At 46.7% G+C, this 16,992-nt stretch overlaps 1 protein-coding gene across 2 annotated transcripts in view; it reads right to left on the bottom strand.

Moving 5' to 3' along the window:
* The window catches only part of ARID1A (AT-rich interaction domain 1A), a 71,829-nt gene extending 55,047 nt beyond the window's left edge, over nt 1–16,782 (bottom strand). Inside the window, exon 1 of one of the 2 annotated variants that reach the window (XM_082613304.1) lies at nt 14,912–16,782. In XM_082613304.1, the coding sequence (XP_082469430.1) occupies nt 14,912–16,048 (1,137 nt within the window). In that variant the 5' untranslated portion in view covers nt 16,049–16,782. The remainder of the gene's footprint in view (nt 1–14,911) is intronic. The other variant, XM_082613303.1, reaches the window with a different exon arrangement.
* Between the last annotated feature and the right edge of the window lie 210 nt (nt 16,783–16,992).

Here is a 16,992-nt window from a genome sequence, read left to right as displayed (position 1 = left end):
AAATATTTTTTAAAAATAAGACTTAAACACACACACACACACACACACACACACACACACACGTTAGACACCAAAAGGGTTGACCAGTCCAGTTCTCAAGCTCTACCTACTTTCAGTCTATTCTCCCAAAGGAATTTGTTCAATAGCTCCTTCCAAGAATCCTGACAGTAAAGCCCAACGGTTTTCAACCTGGGCAATACTAGCCCCTGAGAAGTGTTTGGAAACAAATGTACGAAAGTGCCTTTTTGGTTATCACAGCGATTCTGTGGTATTACTGGCATTTATTACCTGGGGAGCAGGATGTCAAATGTCCTGCAATGCATCTCCACACAAAGAAGGGCCTCACTGAGAAACAATGGACTCTAGCCCATTACAAGTCCAATATGAGATGGAGAATTTCCTGTAACACTTGACCCTGGAGCAGTGATGGGAAAGGGAATCAGAAGTGACTGGTACCTATCCCAAGAGCCCAACAGTACAAAGTCACCCACTAGCCAAGGTAATCATAAATAAAAATTCACTTTATGAAATAGTTGGAAAATAATTTACTGAAGGCGGTACTTCCCCAGTGCATTAATTACAATTATATAGTTATTTGTAAATATTTATTTATATCTTTCCCTACTAGAAAGTACTCCATGGCATTATGAATCCTGTTGCCTGATACATTGTAGAAGCTCATTAAGTAGCTGTTACATTACTGTAAGCAACTGCCAAGTGGTAGGTAGGTACTCACAGGTTTTTCAAAAAAAGTTTTGCCACAAGACTTCTTACACTGGCAAGTCCCAACTATTGTATGCTTTAAATTCGACAATATTTCAGTAACAGGGCTGGACAATTACGTGAGCTAAAAAAAAGTTCTTATCCTGAAAATTCTTGAGAAATGGGGCAAATGATCAAAGTCCAAGAAAACCTGATGGTATACAAGGAAAATAGGTTGGTATACTGCCTTCCAGTATATGCTTAATAATTAAAAACTTAACAATATACAGGCCTGACTACCCACACGAGGTGTTATGGGTTGACATCAGAAAAAAGTATTTCCTCCCACAAACCATCCTTTGGTGCTTCTACTAGGGAAAGGACCTTATTGTGGATGGACCACAGCCCAACTGAGTAGATTAAGAATGAAGCACTAAGTAGGTTTAGACATTTTCTTCCCTACCTATTTGTCATTTATCAGAAATTGATATGGTACACTTAAGGGATACATGGAGAGGCAAGGGTCACATAGCCTTTCAAACAGAGCTTTACCCAGGAGAGTATATATCAACTTTTCAGTAAAGACAACACTTCTAAATCACACCTAGTTCTTTTGACCTAGTTTCTAAAATACTACTCCCTCTTCCATATGTTAAATTGCTTTACAGATAACTGCTCAAAAATAGACAAAAAAGGCAAAGGCAAAAACTGCTTCTAGCCAAAAAACTTTAAGGCCTCCGTGCCTTCTCCTTTAAAAAGCTCTCTTTTCCCCCATTCCTTTATCTATAACTACAAACTTGGTCCGGCATGGGTCATATAAAAAGGTTCTAAATTTCTCTAAGTGCACAGTTTTACATTCTGCCAGTTTTTCCTTCTATACTGAAAAAGGTATCTGTGACATCACTTAGCTGAAGGAACTTGATTTACATGCAGTAGGGGAATCTGTTTGCCATCATGCTTTGATTGTAATCAATCCAATCAAGTACTATATTTTGATAGACACTGAGAAGCAGCAGCCATGGCACTTTCATTAATTCCTAGGGCTGCCCTGGACCACTTCCCAAAAATGCCAGCCTTTCCCTTGGTCCCCCTATGTCCACTATAACAGGCACAATAAAATAAGTTAAAGAATGGCCAAGGGCACAGCCAACCTTATTAAGATTATAGATGCTTCCAAATCCTCAGGTTTTTTTTAAGGTCAGCAGTTCCCTGAATGAAAAGCCATAGAGTACTACAGATTCTCCTATCCTTTTCAGAGCTCCAAAAGTACATTGGTACCAACCTCCTCTACACCACTGTCCACACAAATGCGTACAGAAGAGCCTGGCTTCATCATTTATACCAGAAATGCATGAGACTAGACCAAAGTTACCAGCTGTCTTTCCTGCTATCTCTGGCCAGTATAATCAAATTGGGATGAATACTTGGCACGCTAAGCTACGGAAATCTAGCTAATATTTATCCGTACCCCCCCCCCAAGTCTGTTTTGGCTCATACACTCTTTTGAGATTGCTGTGTTCACTCACCCAGACACATTTACCAAAGGGAAATTCTGTGTGCCTTGAATAAGGCAATCTCAATCTCATTTTATTTTAACCCAAAATACCATAATGAGACCACATATTGGTCACTTGAGGTTTTATGTAGGGGTTTTAAAGAAGCCAATTCAAAGCTGCACTGGGAAAGGAGAAAATTCAAATCACAGACTAGAAAGAAAAACAAGAATGTTACAAATCTTAGACCAACAGAACCCCCAAAACAGATTAAGGAGGGCTAAGAAAGTCTCCAGACCAAAGGCAATAAGGTGAGAAAAGAGAAGAGGGAGAGATCATCTAGGAAACTTGTTTCTTAGTTTATTAGACAAAGACACATCCTGCCTCTAGTTAGCCAGGCCATTCCAACAGAGGTAAGCAGATACCAGGAATCTTCACTGAAATGATGTTGATCTGAAAGTGGTATAAATTGCCTCTCCGGTTCTCTTAAGACATTTTATCAGCTCTGGTGTGTTAAAGTTACTGAAGTCTCCATGTGCTTTGCATTCTACTAACAGAGTGAGAAACCAAAGGAAAGACTGAAAAAGGAAAAAAACAAGAACAGAGAGAAAATAAAGCTGAATGGCAGAGGGATGATAAAGTGAGCCTAGAACACAAAAACACACACACGGAACATATGACTACCAGAGTATTGTCTGTACATACAAATATCAAATCACAGATCAAACTGTCAGCATACTGCCTCCTGGAAGCCTCTGCCTTCATCGCAGCCAGGTCACAGTGATCACAGCTTCCCTTCTCAGGCAGGAGGGAAAAGAGGTCTGGTACAGGAAACATGTTTTTAATGGGAAGGATTCAGAAACCACATCAGGTTTTCAGAAAGCCCCCATGAACTACAACACTGGGTCTCCACTTGGTCTTTGCATTATTAATGTTTATTACCTGACCATTTCTGTAACTTCCATTTCTGTGCCAAGCACAATCCTTATTAAGTCATACAACTAGGGACAGGTTTTGGCTCAAATGTCCATTCCTCAAAGAGACCTCATCCACTTCAGAGATGGGGTAACTTGTCAGAAGTCTTCTTAGAGGGTTTATTTACTAGGACTTCACAACAAGGGACACAAGGAAAGGAATCACAGCAAAACTCAAGGTGACCACTGGGGCACTGAGGGGTGGGGGATGAGAGATAGAGGGAAGTCATTAAGAATGGTCTACTCGGAGACCACCAGATTCTCAGATCAGCTGGCCATCAACGAACAGAAAGGATATCATGGCATTTAATTAAGGTTTCAAATACTAGCCTCTGAGGAGCATTTTCAAGAACGACTTTTTGGGCAGTTTTCTCAACTGGTCATACTTGGAGGCCACCATGGGCCACCACCCTAAAATGAGCTTTTCCACCTTCATCAAACCAGAACCATCCTCATGCTACGCCACCAAAGAGCTAAAAGAGAAATGGAGGGCAGGGAGTCCCCAGGTCCTATAAACAAACAGAGTTTGTCATTACTGTATAGAAGATCCATCTCAAAAGTATTTTCTTTCTTCTCCCCCAACCCCTAGCACTTTTAACCTTTTCTCCAACCAATAACACACTTTCAACATCATGGGAAGGGCAGATACATCTGAAAATTAGCCTTTGGTATAATTTGGAAGAAGCCCCTCAGGTATTTCAGATATATTCTGTAGCCTAGTTGAGCATAAATCCAGTAGTTGTCAAACTTGAGTGTGCATTATAGTGGCCCGGAAGTCTTGTCAAAACATACTGCCAGAGTTTGGGATTCAGTAGGTCTGGATGAGTATTTGCATTTCTAAACAGGGCCCAGGTAAAAATGCTATGGGTCCAGGTAAAAACTATGGGATAGCTTTTAATTCAGCACAGACTAATGCTGTCTGTCTTTAACCACTCAATTCTATCCCCGTCTCAAGCAGGGGCCTCTACCAACTAGGAGCTGTGTTCAAATTTTATTGGATAACAAGTAATACTTACATATATGTTATTTAACGTTTACTACAGCTGCAAGTAGATATTTTTCCTTATCATAAAGTTGAGGATACAGATTCAGAGAAGTGACTTGCCTGAAGTCACACAGCCTAAGGGGACTTTAAACCTCGCTTTCAGAGCTGACTCTGACATGAAACTGTGTGAGGCACTTAACCTTTACGTGTTCACTTCCCTGAAGTGGAAAATTAAGACAATAATCCTCATCTCTCCAGTGAGGGCTCCAAGTTCTAGAAAGTAAAATCACTCTGCAAATATTTTCATAATGCAAGTTACTCTCATTTAGGTCAAAGTGAAGGGCTCTATCTTTGAGCCTGAATCCTACCTCTATCCCCACTCTCAAAGAGAAAAGGGCCTAAGGACCAAATCCTGCCAATTCTTACCATCGGGATCATACAGACATTCATCAAAAACCTAAATAAAATTCTAAATGGAAGAGATGGATGGGACAGAAATCTAGGCATAATGTCAAACCGTTAACTAAAGGCTTTTCAGTCTTTCACCCCATTTAAGAGTTCTAGGGACTTCCTTCGTGGTCCAGTGGCTAAGAATCTGAGCTCCCAGTGCAGGGGGCCCGGGTTCCATCCCTGGTCGGGGAACTAGATCCCACATGCACGCTGCAACTAAAGATCTCGCATGCCGCAATGAAGACCTGGCACAGCCTAAATAAATAAATAGTTAAAAAAAAAAAAAGAGTTCTAGATTATTGCAAAAAATAATGTCCCAACGAGGTCTAGTGCTTGAATAATTTATTCTGGAGAAGCAAACTTAGTATTTTATAATGTTACACAGCTCTGGAGAATCAGACAAACCTTGATTCAAATCTGAACTCTACCTTTTACTAGTTTTTTGTCCTAGGGCGAATTTCTCATTCTTACTCTACTTCCCCATCTGTAAAGTGGGAGGAATAACTCTAGAACCCACCTCTCATGATTGTGAAGATTAAATAAAGAAATTCATGGACAGACCCAAGCATAGTGCTTGGCATATAGCAAGTACTCAACTACATGGTAATTATCATTAATATTCACCCCCAACACACCATCACTTGAAAACAGGGAACTCAGTGAGGTCCTTGGCCTACCCCTGGCCCAGGACAAAGTTGTGGACAAACTACCTATAGAATTGATCCCCAAATCCTTATTAATATCTTTGGCAGCCCAGATTCCTAAACGGGTAAAAAGTTAGAAGTCTGGAAACGAAAGGCAGGTTATCCAAATCTGAATCAAGAGTTTCACACTCCTAAACTAATGCCGTGAAACTCCATCACCTTCCAACCAGAACAGAATCTTGTCCAAAAGGCAAGAGAAAAAGCCATCTGTATTCACCAGAAAAGATGTAGTAACAAAGAGCAACCAATTCCCAGCATTCTGCTCAGGTGATTTGTTCTCTAACAACAACAGAAAGCTGTAATAAGGTCTACCCGAGAGAGAGGGGAAATCACTGGGCAAGAAGAGCCCAAAGACATATCTGTTTCCTCTAAAAGGAAGCACCCAGCACGATGTAGCCTTTAATCCTCTACCACGTGGCTGAACTCACACTCTTCTTAAAGTTAAAGTACACCAGGCACCAGTCAGTTGAGAATAAACAGCTGGACCCAGATGCACTCATGCAAGTTGTGACCTCAAGGAAAACAGGAGGCAAAATAAAAACACTAAGCACACAGCAAATGGGTTTTCAAATATCACACCAATCCCTAAACTCCCCTGCTGCCGTCATGCTGGTGCTAGATCTTGAGGGGGGAGTTCCTTTTAACAGAGACGTCTATAAACAAGCAAGCTGAAAGCTAACAAGTTTAAGAGGGAAAAGCATACAAAAATCTTGGCTGCTGGTGATGAGCCACAAAAAAATCATGAACGTGCCAGTGCCAAGGGAGGAGGAAGTCTAATACCTAACATTGCAGACTTAGGAACCCAGAAGCAATGAAGCCATAAGGAAGCCCAAATGCAAAAGAGAAAAAAAAAAAAGCACATGGCACATTTCCTCTTCGTATTCAAGCAGCACTCTGGGCCTGCAGAGCACATAGCCCAGTGCCCAAAGCCCCTTAGTATTTCATACCAACATTAACTTCCTGGAGGACGACAAAAATCTGTCCTGGATTACTGAGTGATTTCTAATATGTACCATAACCAACACTAAGTCAACATTTTAGGGATCAAATTTCCTACTCTGCAGCATGTTGGAATGCATTCTTGGCATTAGACTTCTTCCCACTGCAGTCCACCCTTAGAAAATGCAGAAGCCACTGGGAAATACAGACTCAACCTGTCCCAAGACCATCTTCTAGTATGCACAAATGACTAACAAAAATAAAAGTTCACTCAGATGTCCCTTTAAATTCAATAAATACTAATGCCATCCATTTAAATAGGGGGAAGAGCAAGTTCAGGGAAGAATACTCAAGGCAGTTAAGTCAACATTCACCCCAACTTGGATCCTTAAAACCTGGACTGACTAAGGAGTTCATCTCAAGCCCCTACACACCTGCTGGTGAACCACTGTGCCCAATTCTGAGTTACTGGAAACTCACTTTCGCAAAATGCCAGAATGGCAAGGTAAAGATGGCAGAAGAGGTATTTCCAAACTATCTGTATTCAAGACTCCATATCTTTATACTGGAACAGTGTAACCCACCCTCCTCTTCCAGGTGGAAGCACTGTAGTAGCCTGGTACTGGACACTCCATGCATCTTCAGCTGTTAAGCATCCACTTACCATTTGAAAAGTGCCAGAAATCACATGTGATCCAGTCACACATGGACTAGCAGGTAAAGAGAAACCAAAATCACTACATTTCAGAGGCTCCCATAAGGAATAAGCATGTGTTTGCAGCATTTATGAGCTTCTTGGCCACAGCCAACCTAATCAAAAACAATATTAAAGGCCATTTCTGTGAACAGATGGGCAAACTGCATATGTGCAGGCTTACCCACCCAACAACCCTCAATATAAGGTCTGATCCAAGCAACTCAGCTTGAGCACAGCTCCCAAACCTTCAGAAACAGCAGCAGCCTGAGTCCAGACAGGTACTTCATGGCTCCTGTTTTAAGAAAGGTCATTAACTTTGCCGAAAAAGAAAAAACTCAGGCTCTCTCACCAAAGTTGAACGACTGTCACTGTAGAGCTGTCCAGGGCACACAACTCTGAAGGTGACACAAACTTCCAAACCCAAAATTACTACAAAAGAGCCTCTGAACTAGCCAAGAACTTGGCAGCTTGTACTAAAGGCCCCACATAACCACAGGAACCACTAAGACCCTGAAACCACTCTCTTTCATGGAACTGGTTACAGTCCAAATTCTCAAAGTCACCAGAATGAAACAACTACAGGTCTGGGGATGGATGTGTAATTTGAATTCTGTAAAACCCATGAAACTCAGAGTAGCATTATGAAAAAGCAAATTAATATTTTAACTTTCCCCTTCTTGGACATTTAACTTCACAAATCACTGCCTCTGGAAAGCTGTCCCAGGTTTACTCTGCCCAAATGTGATTGCTCCTTATTCTCAGATTCCTTCAGCCCATACACTTAGTTTGGTCTGTATCCATTTGTAAAACCCTGCTTTGCAAGTTTTCCAAATGTGTACACATAAGCATGCTTCCCAAGAAAACTAAATTCCTCTGAAGCAGATATTGCCTCTATCTTTTAAGTGCCTCCCTAGTATCTAGTAGGTATCTTCACAAAGAGCTACATCCCAGCCCCATTTGAATCTCCAGATCCCCAAGCTAGAAAACATGCTCTCAGCAACAAGCCTGAAGTTCTAACACCCTCCCTACCACCATACTGGGGAAAGGCCTGGGCAATCAATGTCAGTGTCAACCCAAGTTTTTGTATCTTGTTTTAAAACAAGCTGATAGCCTTTGGTAAGTTAGCTGAACCTAACTAAAAATTATGGTCAGGGCCATAATTACATTCATACTCCCTACTACTATGCTGAGTCAAAAAGGCACTTCCAGGACTCTGGTCTAAAAAACACTTCTTGTGAAGAACACTGGTGTCAGAGTCAGTGGATTACGTTTAAAAAGAGACTTTGAGAAAGTAAATCCGGTCATCTCACAAGGCTACCAAGGGAGAATACGATAGGCAGACAGATAAAACACTTCTAAAATACCTCCTCCTCCATAAAAAGAATGTTTCACCAGAAGAACCAGAAACGTTTTTAATCCTAAAATGGCAATTTTAAAAACAAAGATTGAATCTACCCACATAACCCTTCAGGCAGGACTTAGCGAGTCCGCAAACACTGTACTGACCCAGGAACCTGGGGCATTAATTTTAATATAAAAATAAGTGATGCATAGGAGTCCAGTAAAAGCTATATAAATTAAACCCAGCCCGGGCTTCCCTGGTGGCACAGTGGTTAAAAATCGCCTGCCAATGCAGGAGGGGACACGGGTTCGAGCCCTGGTCCAGGAAGATCCCACTAAGCCCGAAGCAGCTAAGCCCGTGAGCCACAACTACTGAGCCCACGTGCCACAACTACTGAAGCCCGTGCGCCTAGAGCCCGTGCTCCCTAACAAGAGAAGTCACCACAATGAGAAGCCTGCGCACCACAATGAAGAGTAGCCCCCTCTCACCACAACTAGAGAAAGCCCGCATGCAGCAACGGAGACCCAATGCAGCCAAAAATAAATTAATTAATTAATTAAAAAAAAATTAAACCTGGCCCTTGGAGGAGTGGGCTTATAATCCTGAGAGCCAAAGCAGAACAGAGGCTGAGGACAGCACTGAAGTTGTAGTATTTTTTTTTTCCTTTTTGGTATTCCAAAAATGCAAACCCAACCCTAAAAACATCTCACCAAACTACAGAAACGTTCTGAAAGAACAATGCTTTAAATTTAAAACTCACAGTCTCATAAACCAAGCTTTAGGAGCACACTTACTTCACTAACTGAAACTTAGGACCTTCTCTCCAAACTTCTGTTTATTTTCACTCTGAAACTGCAACCGATTTTAAACAGGACTCCACGTGCCCTGAACTCAGCATGAGCCAGAACCAGGGAGGTTTCTCTTCCAGGGCATCATCTTTTCACTTCAAACCTCTTTTAGATAATCTCTTCTCATCTCCATGCTCTCCACCCCCACCTCCACCCCCCAGCATTACCCTCTCTTCCCTACCCCCAAGTCTTTTTCTCCAATGCTATTTTATTCCACCACGTGAGAAGAAACGAGCATTATCTTTGCTTGAAAACTGTTTATTAATTTGCCTGTCAAACATTCTATAGAGCCATTTACATCTTACTATAGAAACCTCCTGGGTACATATTGACAGCTCAGCAAGTATTTACACAAAGCTCTGAAACACTTGGTTCCTTCAGAGAGAAGCTGCTGCTGTGTCAAGCAAAGAATTATCAAACACCTTTCCCTCTACCTTTTTCCCTCTTTCATGAAGGGAAGCTTCCTTCTAGCACACCTCTAAGATGCCTAAATTACACTTTTTAACTACTAAACCAGGAGGAGAAAAATTGGAAATTCTGGTATACTGGAGAACAGCCGAAAGAACAGTATTTCCAGGACCAACTGCAAACCACACAACATAATTTTAAAAAAACAACAGGGGTCTGAGAAATGGCAATACACCTATGAAGTTGACCCTGAGACGCTTTGCTTTTCCTGTTCCTGTTCCAGTCTCAGGAACTTTTGCTCCTCTCTCAGCAAAACTTACAGGGCAAGTTCAGGCACTCAGATTACAACCAACTGCCCAAACCAGACCTAGACCTGCCCAAACACCAGAAGAGTCTGAAGAGCTTAATACTACCTCTCCCCACCTTCCTATCCACCCCCCACCAAAGAAACAGTGTTAATGTTGAATTTATGAATATCCACTCCTCACCCCATCCCTAATCTACCCAAAATCCCCTCATGGAGATTCTGAAGGAACTATTTTTCAAGTCTTGCTCTAATGAAGTCTAATTTTTCAATTACTGTTTAGTGTATTAATACCACCAGCCAGGTGGAATAACTAATGACAAACAGATTAACAGTCCCAAAGCAAAACAATCTGGTAGGGCTTTTTCTGTGAAGGGCCACAGACCACAGTGGCACCCAACTATTTAGAGCTTGTTCCTGTAAATCCTCAAGAGAAAACAGCCTTGAGTTCCTTGAGCCCAGGGAAAGAAAGATGGTCTCAGGATCCCTATCAAAAAAGGTACAGGAAAAAGCTGCCCTCCTACCTAACAAGCCAGATATGGAAGCACAGACAGATGTATAGCATCAGAGGTGGTTATGCAGTTCACCAGCTTCACTTTACCAGAGAAGAGAAAATGAAACAGAGAAGGCAAATGCCCTGCCCAAAGTCACACAGCTTAATCCAGAGCTGCACGTGGAACCAAAGCTCCTCTTCCTTCTGAGTCCTGTGCTCTTTACTGCTCACACACAACTCGGTGCACATCAGTAATGACAATGACCAATCTAAACAGGGAAAAACCCAGAAATGAAAGCCAAGGGAATCAGGACTCCATTTCAGAGACCAAGGTTATCATCCCATCTCACTGGCAGGAAAGAACTATTCAGTGCCAATTTATTTTGAATACCATATTTTAGCCATATTTGCATGCTTCAGTTGCTTCTAGAATTTTGGGATTTGAAGCCAATCAATACAAACTTTTGGGGGATGGGAATGGGAAAAGACCCTGACCATTACTTTGTTAGCTTATTTCCGCATCTTAAAAAAGGTTCACTGGGACTTCCCTGGGGCGCAGTGGTTAAGAATCCGCCTGCCGATGCAGGAGACATGGCTTCAATCCCTGGTCCAGGAAGATCCCACATGCCATGGGGCAACTATGCCTGTGAGCCAGAACTACTGAGCCTGCGCTCTAGAGCCCGCGTGATGCAACTACTGAAGCCCGAGCACCTAGAGCGTGTGCTCCACAGCAAGAGAAGCCACCGAAATGAGAAGCCCACGCACCGCAAGGAAGTGTAGTCCCTGCTCGCCGCAACTAGAGAAAGCCCGCACGCAGATCAACGCAGCCATAAATACATACGTACATACATACAATAAGGTTCGCTAACTTTGCAAAAGGGTGACTGTAGACTTCACACCCTACAGGAGTCAATCTAACATATGAATATTTAATGCAATCCAAATCATCGTTACAGCAGGTGCCACTTGTCATGGTTACTCTCACACACAAGGGAAGGAACCTTAAAACGTCCCCACAGGGCCCAATACAAAGAAGCCAGCCTTGGTCCTGACTGCTTTCTCTCTTCTCTCACCATCATCCCAACCTTCATCAGCCCAGTTCTCTCATGGAAAGCAGAGAAACATGAAGCCCTCACAACTAGTGCCGTCTCAGTGTGGTTTTCCTGATCCCTCCTACTTGAGAGAGCTCCAAGAGTCCTGTGTTTCAGCCAGCCCAGAATTTCTGCCAGTAGGCATTCCCATAAGCCCAGGATTCCTGTATTTGTTTCCCAGGAGTCGGAAATATCATTTGATATTTCCATAGCAGGAACTAACAGCCAAGCTTCTACAATCAAATCCACCTTGATCCTGGACTACATATTCTATCGGATTTTTTACTTTGATGAGCGTAGTCTACCAGCTCAAGGTACTACAGCTAAAAAAAAATGCTTTACACGAGGTTCAAGAACATAGGTGACTGAAAAGTATTTCATCAGTAGCAGGATTCAACACCTTGAGATACAATACTACTTATGGAAAGGCATAAAGGAAAAGTTTGTTTGATGGGATCCAACCAGCTCCTGTGAAAAAGACAGAGCCACAATACACACACATACCTAATCTTTATTCCATAAAGATTCAGAGTCAAATGAACATTACCACCTTAGCTGTGTTAATCAAGTCCCTGCAAAAAACTTTTTTTTTAACATCTTTATTAGAGTATAATTGCTTTACAATGTTGTGTTAGTTTCTGCTTTGTAACAAAGTGAATCACTTGCAAAAAACTCTTAATTCAAGACTGGGTTAGGGAAAGAAGAGAACAAACCAAGATCTTATTATTTAAGAATGCTTAAGAATAGGGCATCATGGTCTGACAAGTAGTTTATCCTTAAGTAGCAAAAAGGAATTCAGAACGAAATCCACCCACCTACAACCTTCATCTAGATGACACGCCTGAAGCAACCCACAAAACTGGAAGTTGCACTGTCTCTTCTACAAGTGAATGCTCACCAGCCCATGCTCTGGGTCTCAGGAGAACAGGCAACTGAACTGAAATCCGACAGGAATCTATGTTGTGTGAAGTGCTAGGCCTGTTAATGTTAAAAGGGAATAAGAAAATTCGCACAAAGGTAGCACAGACAAGCTTCCAAACAGGGACTGTATCTACTTTCCTACCATTTATCCAGCACAGAACATAGTGCCTAGTACATAGAAAGTGCTCAAATATTTGTTTAATGACTGAAAAACAGAAATTACTATACAGCAAAAATTGGTTTTACCAAAAAAAAAATTTGCTTGAATATCCCCAAGCTGAAAGAATTCAAATTAATTTTTGTTTTTAAATGAGCCTTGACTTACCCCAAATTATTTCATCTAATGGTTTAAGAAAAGTAAATTTCTTAGCCTCCTTTCCCCCTCACCCCCAAAAGGGAAAAAATGAGGGGAAAGAGGTAAACTATAGAATGACCCAGAGAGAAGAAGATGTTCTAAGACAAAATTTGTCCTCCAGACACTAGGAATCTAATTTAAAATTCCCCTATTTCTTGCCCAGATGTAGAACATCATGGAAGACATGGAGTCAAGGCACAGACCTCTAAACCTGCTACCTGACATAAATATTTTCAAAATTCCCAGCTCAACGTAAGAGTAGAAAAGCAGTTCTAAGATGGGGAGGGAATACATCTAATTAGGCCGCCGAAGTGAACAAAATGTGAACAAAATCTCATAGGACAAAGGTACAACTGGGTACTGCTGGGAGAGGGGCAGACATGAAGGAAGACTTTTTCCTGCTTTGAAAAGACAGATTACTCCAAAGAATACCCAATATTCTTGACCAAAGCACTGACGACAGAACATGATGAAGAGGAAGAGCAAAATAAAACAGAATGCATAAAAACACACCTAAAAGTTGTAATTTCTAAGCAAGTCTTAAGTATCATTGTAGGTCATATCTTTGTTATCTTGGAAGATAGAAATAAATGGAACTTAAAATGCAAAGAAAAAAACTGGTTGACCTCTATTTCAAAGCTGTAAAATGAATGATGACAAAATAGAAAACTAGGCTTTTTGATATTTCCAGGAACAAATGATAAATTTCACCAAGCCAAGCCTTTAAGAAACAGCCCCTCTCAAGATCAAAAAACATGTCCTTCCCTTTAAATTGAGCTGCTCTCCCGAAGTTCAATTAACAAAAGAAAGTGTTAACATGTAAACAAAGAATGAAGCCAGCCTTCCTTAAAACAGAACACCTAAATATGAAATTCTCTTTCAGAAAGCTTCCAGTTCTCAGAAAGTTTTTTCCTACCCCCTCTGATAAAGATCCCACATTTGCCACTCAATAGAATGGTCAGTAAAATAATTTCAATTCTGCAAAGCGAACAGGGTCAAAATTACTCAAGACAAACGCATCTTCAGAGCCATCAAAGAAGTCATTTATACCATCAGGAAAGTCACAAAACCAAAACAAACAGCAAACCCATTGTAGAGAAAAACTCAGCTACTGTTCTGACAACACAGAATCTATTTCAGTCTGCATAAAACATAACAAGCAAAATAAATCCAAGGTACAAGCAAAATGCCACTGCCTCCTCTTTTGTTTCGGGCACAATGTAACAAGGGCAGCCTGTCTGGGACTCTGCTCCTGCTGATACAGTATTGCTGCTTAAACCTCCCTCCTCAAGGTCACAGCCAATTTCAGCTCTGGAATAAAAGGCAGATAGTGGCAGCGATGGTTTGGGTTATCACTGGCAGAAAAGCAGAGTGTAAAAGTTTATGAGCTCATCAGGATTGTTGTACCATTACATCAGAGGCAATTATAAATGGCCAAGAGCAGGAGATGGGGAGCCAATCAGATCACAGATAGGATGTCAACCTAAGACCAACTGTCTCCTGGCTTTGACAGAAGGATTTTACCTCCATAATTCAAATCCCAAACCAAAGCAATCTGCACTTACTACTCCAATCACTCAGCTGTTTACCAGCACTTCCAGGGAGAAGCCCAGGCCACTGGGCCGACGGAGACTAAGACAGGAGACGGCCCGGGCTGCCCTGGGTGGACCGCAGCCGGCCTCTAGCTGTTCCCAAGCAGGCCCCTGCCCTCCCTCGAGGTCCCCCCGAGCCCGAGGGGCCCCTCCTTGAAAACACAGATGGGGACCGGCCTAGAAGAAGGTGGGCGGTGGGGGGTGGAGCAGAGAGGAGCTGCAGGTGAGCAAAGAACTGTTCACTCAACTCCAGACCTCCTAGCACTGCCTATACCCCTAACCTGACCCCCCAGCACCCCGTCACCCCGGGCCGGGCCCTTTCCCGCACACTCTGCTCCGCACCCCCTGGAAGACTCCCAGAGCTGGAAGGGACCAGGGTAGAGGGAGAAGGGGAGCAGACACCTCAGGGAAAGCCCCACACAAAGGCTGAAGGAGGGAAAGAGAGGAAGGCAGACAGGCAGCCATTTTAAGAGGGAAGAGCGAGACAATGGCAGCTCCCCAGCAGTGGGGGCCCCGGACTGGGGGTAGCCCACGGCTGTGGCCTGCTCCCCGCCGCCGCCCCCCACTCCCAGGACCCCGCTCGCCCCAGCCCCCTCCCCACTCAGCCGTGTACCTGCGGGGTCCGGGCGAGCGGCTGACCCCCGCCGCCGCTGCTCCCGGGGCTCATGGGCGCGTGGTGGCTCCTTTGTTGGGCTCCTCCCGAGGCGGCCGCCGCCGCCGCAGCAGCAGCAGCAGCAGCCCCCCAGCACTGCGAGGCCATGTCCGCCGGGCCCTTGCTGGCGCCCCCGTCCTGGGGCCCGCCGCCGTAGTCGCCCCCGGGGTAGCCCTGGTAGCCCCGGGCCGAGCTGGGCGACGTGAGCAGTTGGTTGAGGGTAGGGGTGGCGGTGGGCTGGGGGGTTCCCCCTCCGGCCGCTGTGGGGCCGCCTCCCCCCATGGCCCCGAAGCGCTGCTGAGCGAAGGACGAAGACGACGAGGAGGCGGAGGCGCTGGAGGAGGGAGGCGGCTTGGAGCCGGCGGCCGCCGCCGCGCCGGACCCCGGAGTGCCACCTCTCGGGGAGCTCAGCGCGTAGGCCTGGGGGGGCGGGGGGTAGGCGCTGCGGTTGGGGTAGTAGGAGTTGTACTGGTGGTTGGGGAAGCCGTGGTCGTGCGAGTTCTGCTGGGGCCCCGCGTAGGGCTCCAGGCCCCCGCCGCCGCCGCCGCTCTGCAGCGCTGCCAGGCCAGGGCTTTGTTGTCCGCCATGTTGTTGGTGGAAGACGGCGGCCGCCGCGGCGGCGACGGCAGACGGGCTCCGGCCGTAGGGTTGCCCGAAGCCGTAGGCTGGGGGCGGCAAGGCGGCCGCGGCTGAGTGAGGAGGCGCCCCCACCCCGTCGCTGCTGCCGCCACCACCGCCGCCGGGCGGCTCCGTGAGGTTATTGTTCAGGGCGGGCCTAGGGCCCGCGTTCCCGTTCGAGTTCTTCAGGTCCGGCTCCGCGCCGGGCCCGCCACCGCCGCCGGCTCCGCCGCCGCCGCCACCCCCATTGCTCTCAGCCCCGTCCTGCAGCTCCTTTCCCAGTGGCTGCGGCGGCCCCACGGCGGGGCCCTCGCTTTCCTGCCCGGCGGCTGCCTTCATTTCCCCGCGCTCGGCCGCTACCGCCGCCGCCTCGCCCCCCGCCTCCTCCCGCTGCTGCTGCTCCGCTTTCTTCAGCTCCGAGGGCGGCGGCGGCGGGTTGCCCAGGCTGCTGGCGGCGGCGGGGGCGACCTGCGCGGCCATGATCCCCGCTGTCTCGTCCGCGGAGAGACCCGGCCCTGTCTTCGTCTTCTTTCCCCCTCCCACCCCGCCCCGGGGCCGAATCCCCCGGGCTGCCCTCCCCACTCGCCCGGGCGGGCCTCGCGGGGCTCCGCTGCTGCGCTGCGCTCGCTCGCTCCTCTCCCCCCCGCCCCGCCGGCTCAGGCTCCGGGCTGGCGGCGGCGGAGGAGGAGGAGGCGGCGGCGGCCGAGGCGCCGGCGGCTCAGCTGCTCCCGGCTCTGTAGGCTCGGGACCCGGCTCTCCCGGCTCATTCCCCCCAAGCCCTTGCCTGGGAATGAGGGGGGCGGTGGAGGCTCCGCTCCCCAGGGCCTGGCCCCGCTGTGACTCTCCGCTTTCTGCTGCCGGAGAAAGGAGGAGGGAGGGAGGGAGGGAGGCAGGCGAGGGGGAGGGGGCGGGGAGGGAGGGAGGGAGGGAGGGAGCGGGGGGAGGGGGACCCGGGACGGGCGGGCTGGAGGGCGCGCGGCAGCAGCCCAGGCGCCGGGAGGTAGAGTCGGAGCGTAGGCCGGGCCGGGCGCCCTGCCTCCCCTCCCCGGCCGCGGCGCGGGCTGAGGTTGCTGCGCGGCAGCGGGCGGGCGAGCGGGCGGGCGGCCGGACTGAGCGGCTAGAGCGCCCCACTCTCCTCCGAGTCCCCCTCACTCCGACACGAGGCTCAGCACTGCCATTTTACCCAGCGCCGTCGCGGCCGCCTGGCAAACCCGGAGCGGAACGCGGAGCGGGCGCAGGCCGTGGAACGGACTCGCTCCCGTCCCTTCACAAAGGAGGAGGGGAGAGAACCAGCCGCGGCGGCGGCAGGCCCTCTGCCGCTTTCGCTCGGCAGCGCCGCCGCCGAAGGCTTCGGGGAAAACCCGGCCCGGAGCTCGCGCCTCTCCGGAGCCTGCGCCGCCTCCCTCCTGGCGTTCCTATCCAGG

The sequence above is a fragment of the Mesoplodon mirus genome (genome assembly GCF_964341445.2).
Source record: "Mesoplodon mirus genome assembly, chromosome: 3".
NCBI classification, from domain to species: Eukaryota; Metazoa; Chordata; class Mammalia; order Artiodactyla; family Ziphiidae; genus Mesoplodon; species Mesoplodon mirus.
The sequence above is the reverse complement of the archived record's forward strand: the minus strand, read 5'-3'. Positions and strand labels throughout refer to the sequence as shown.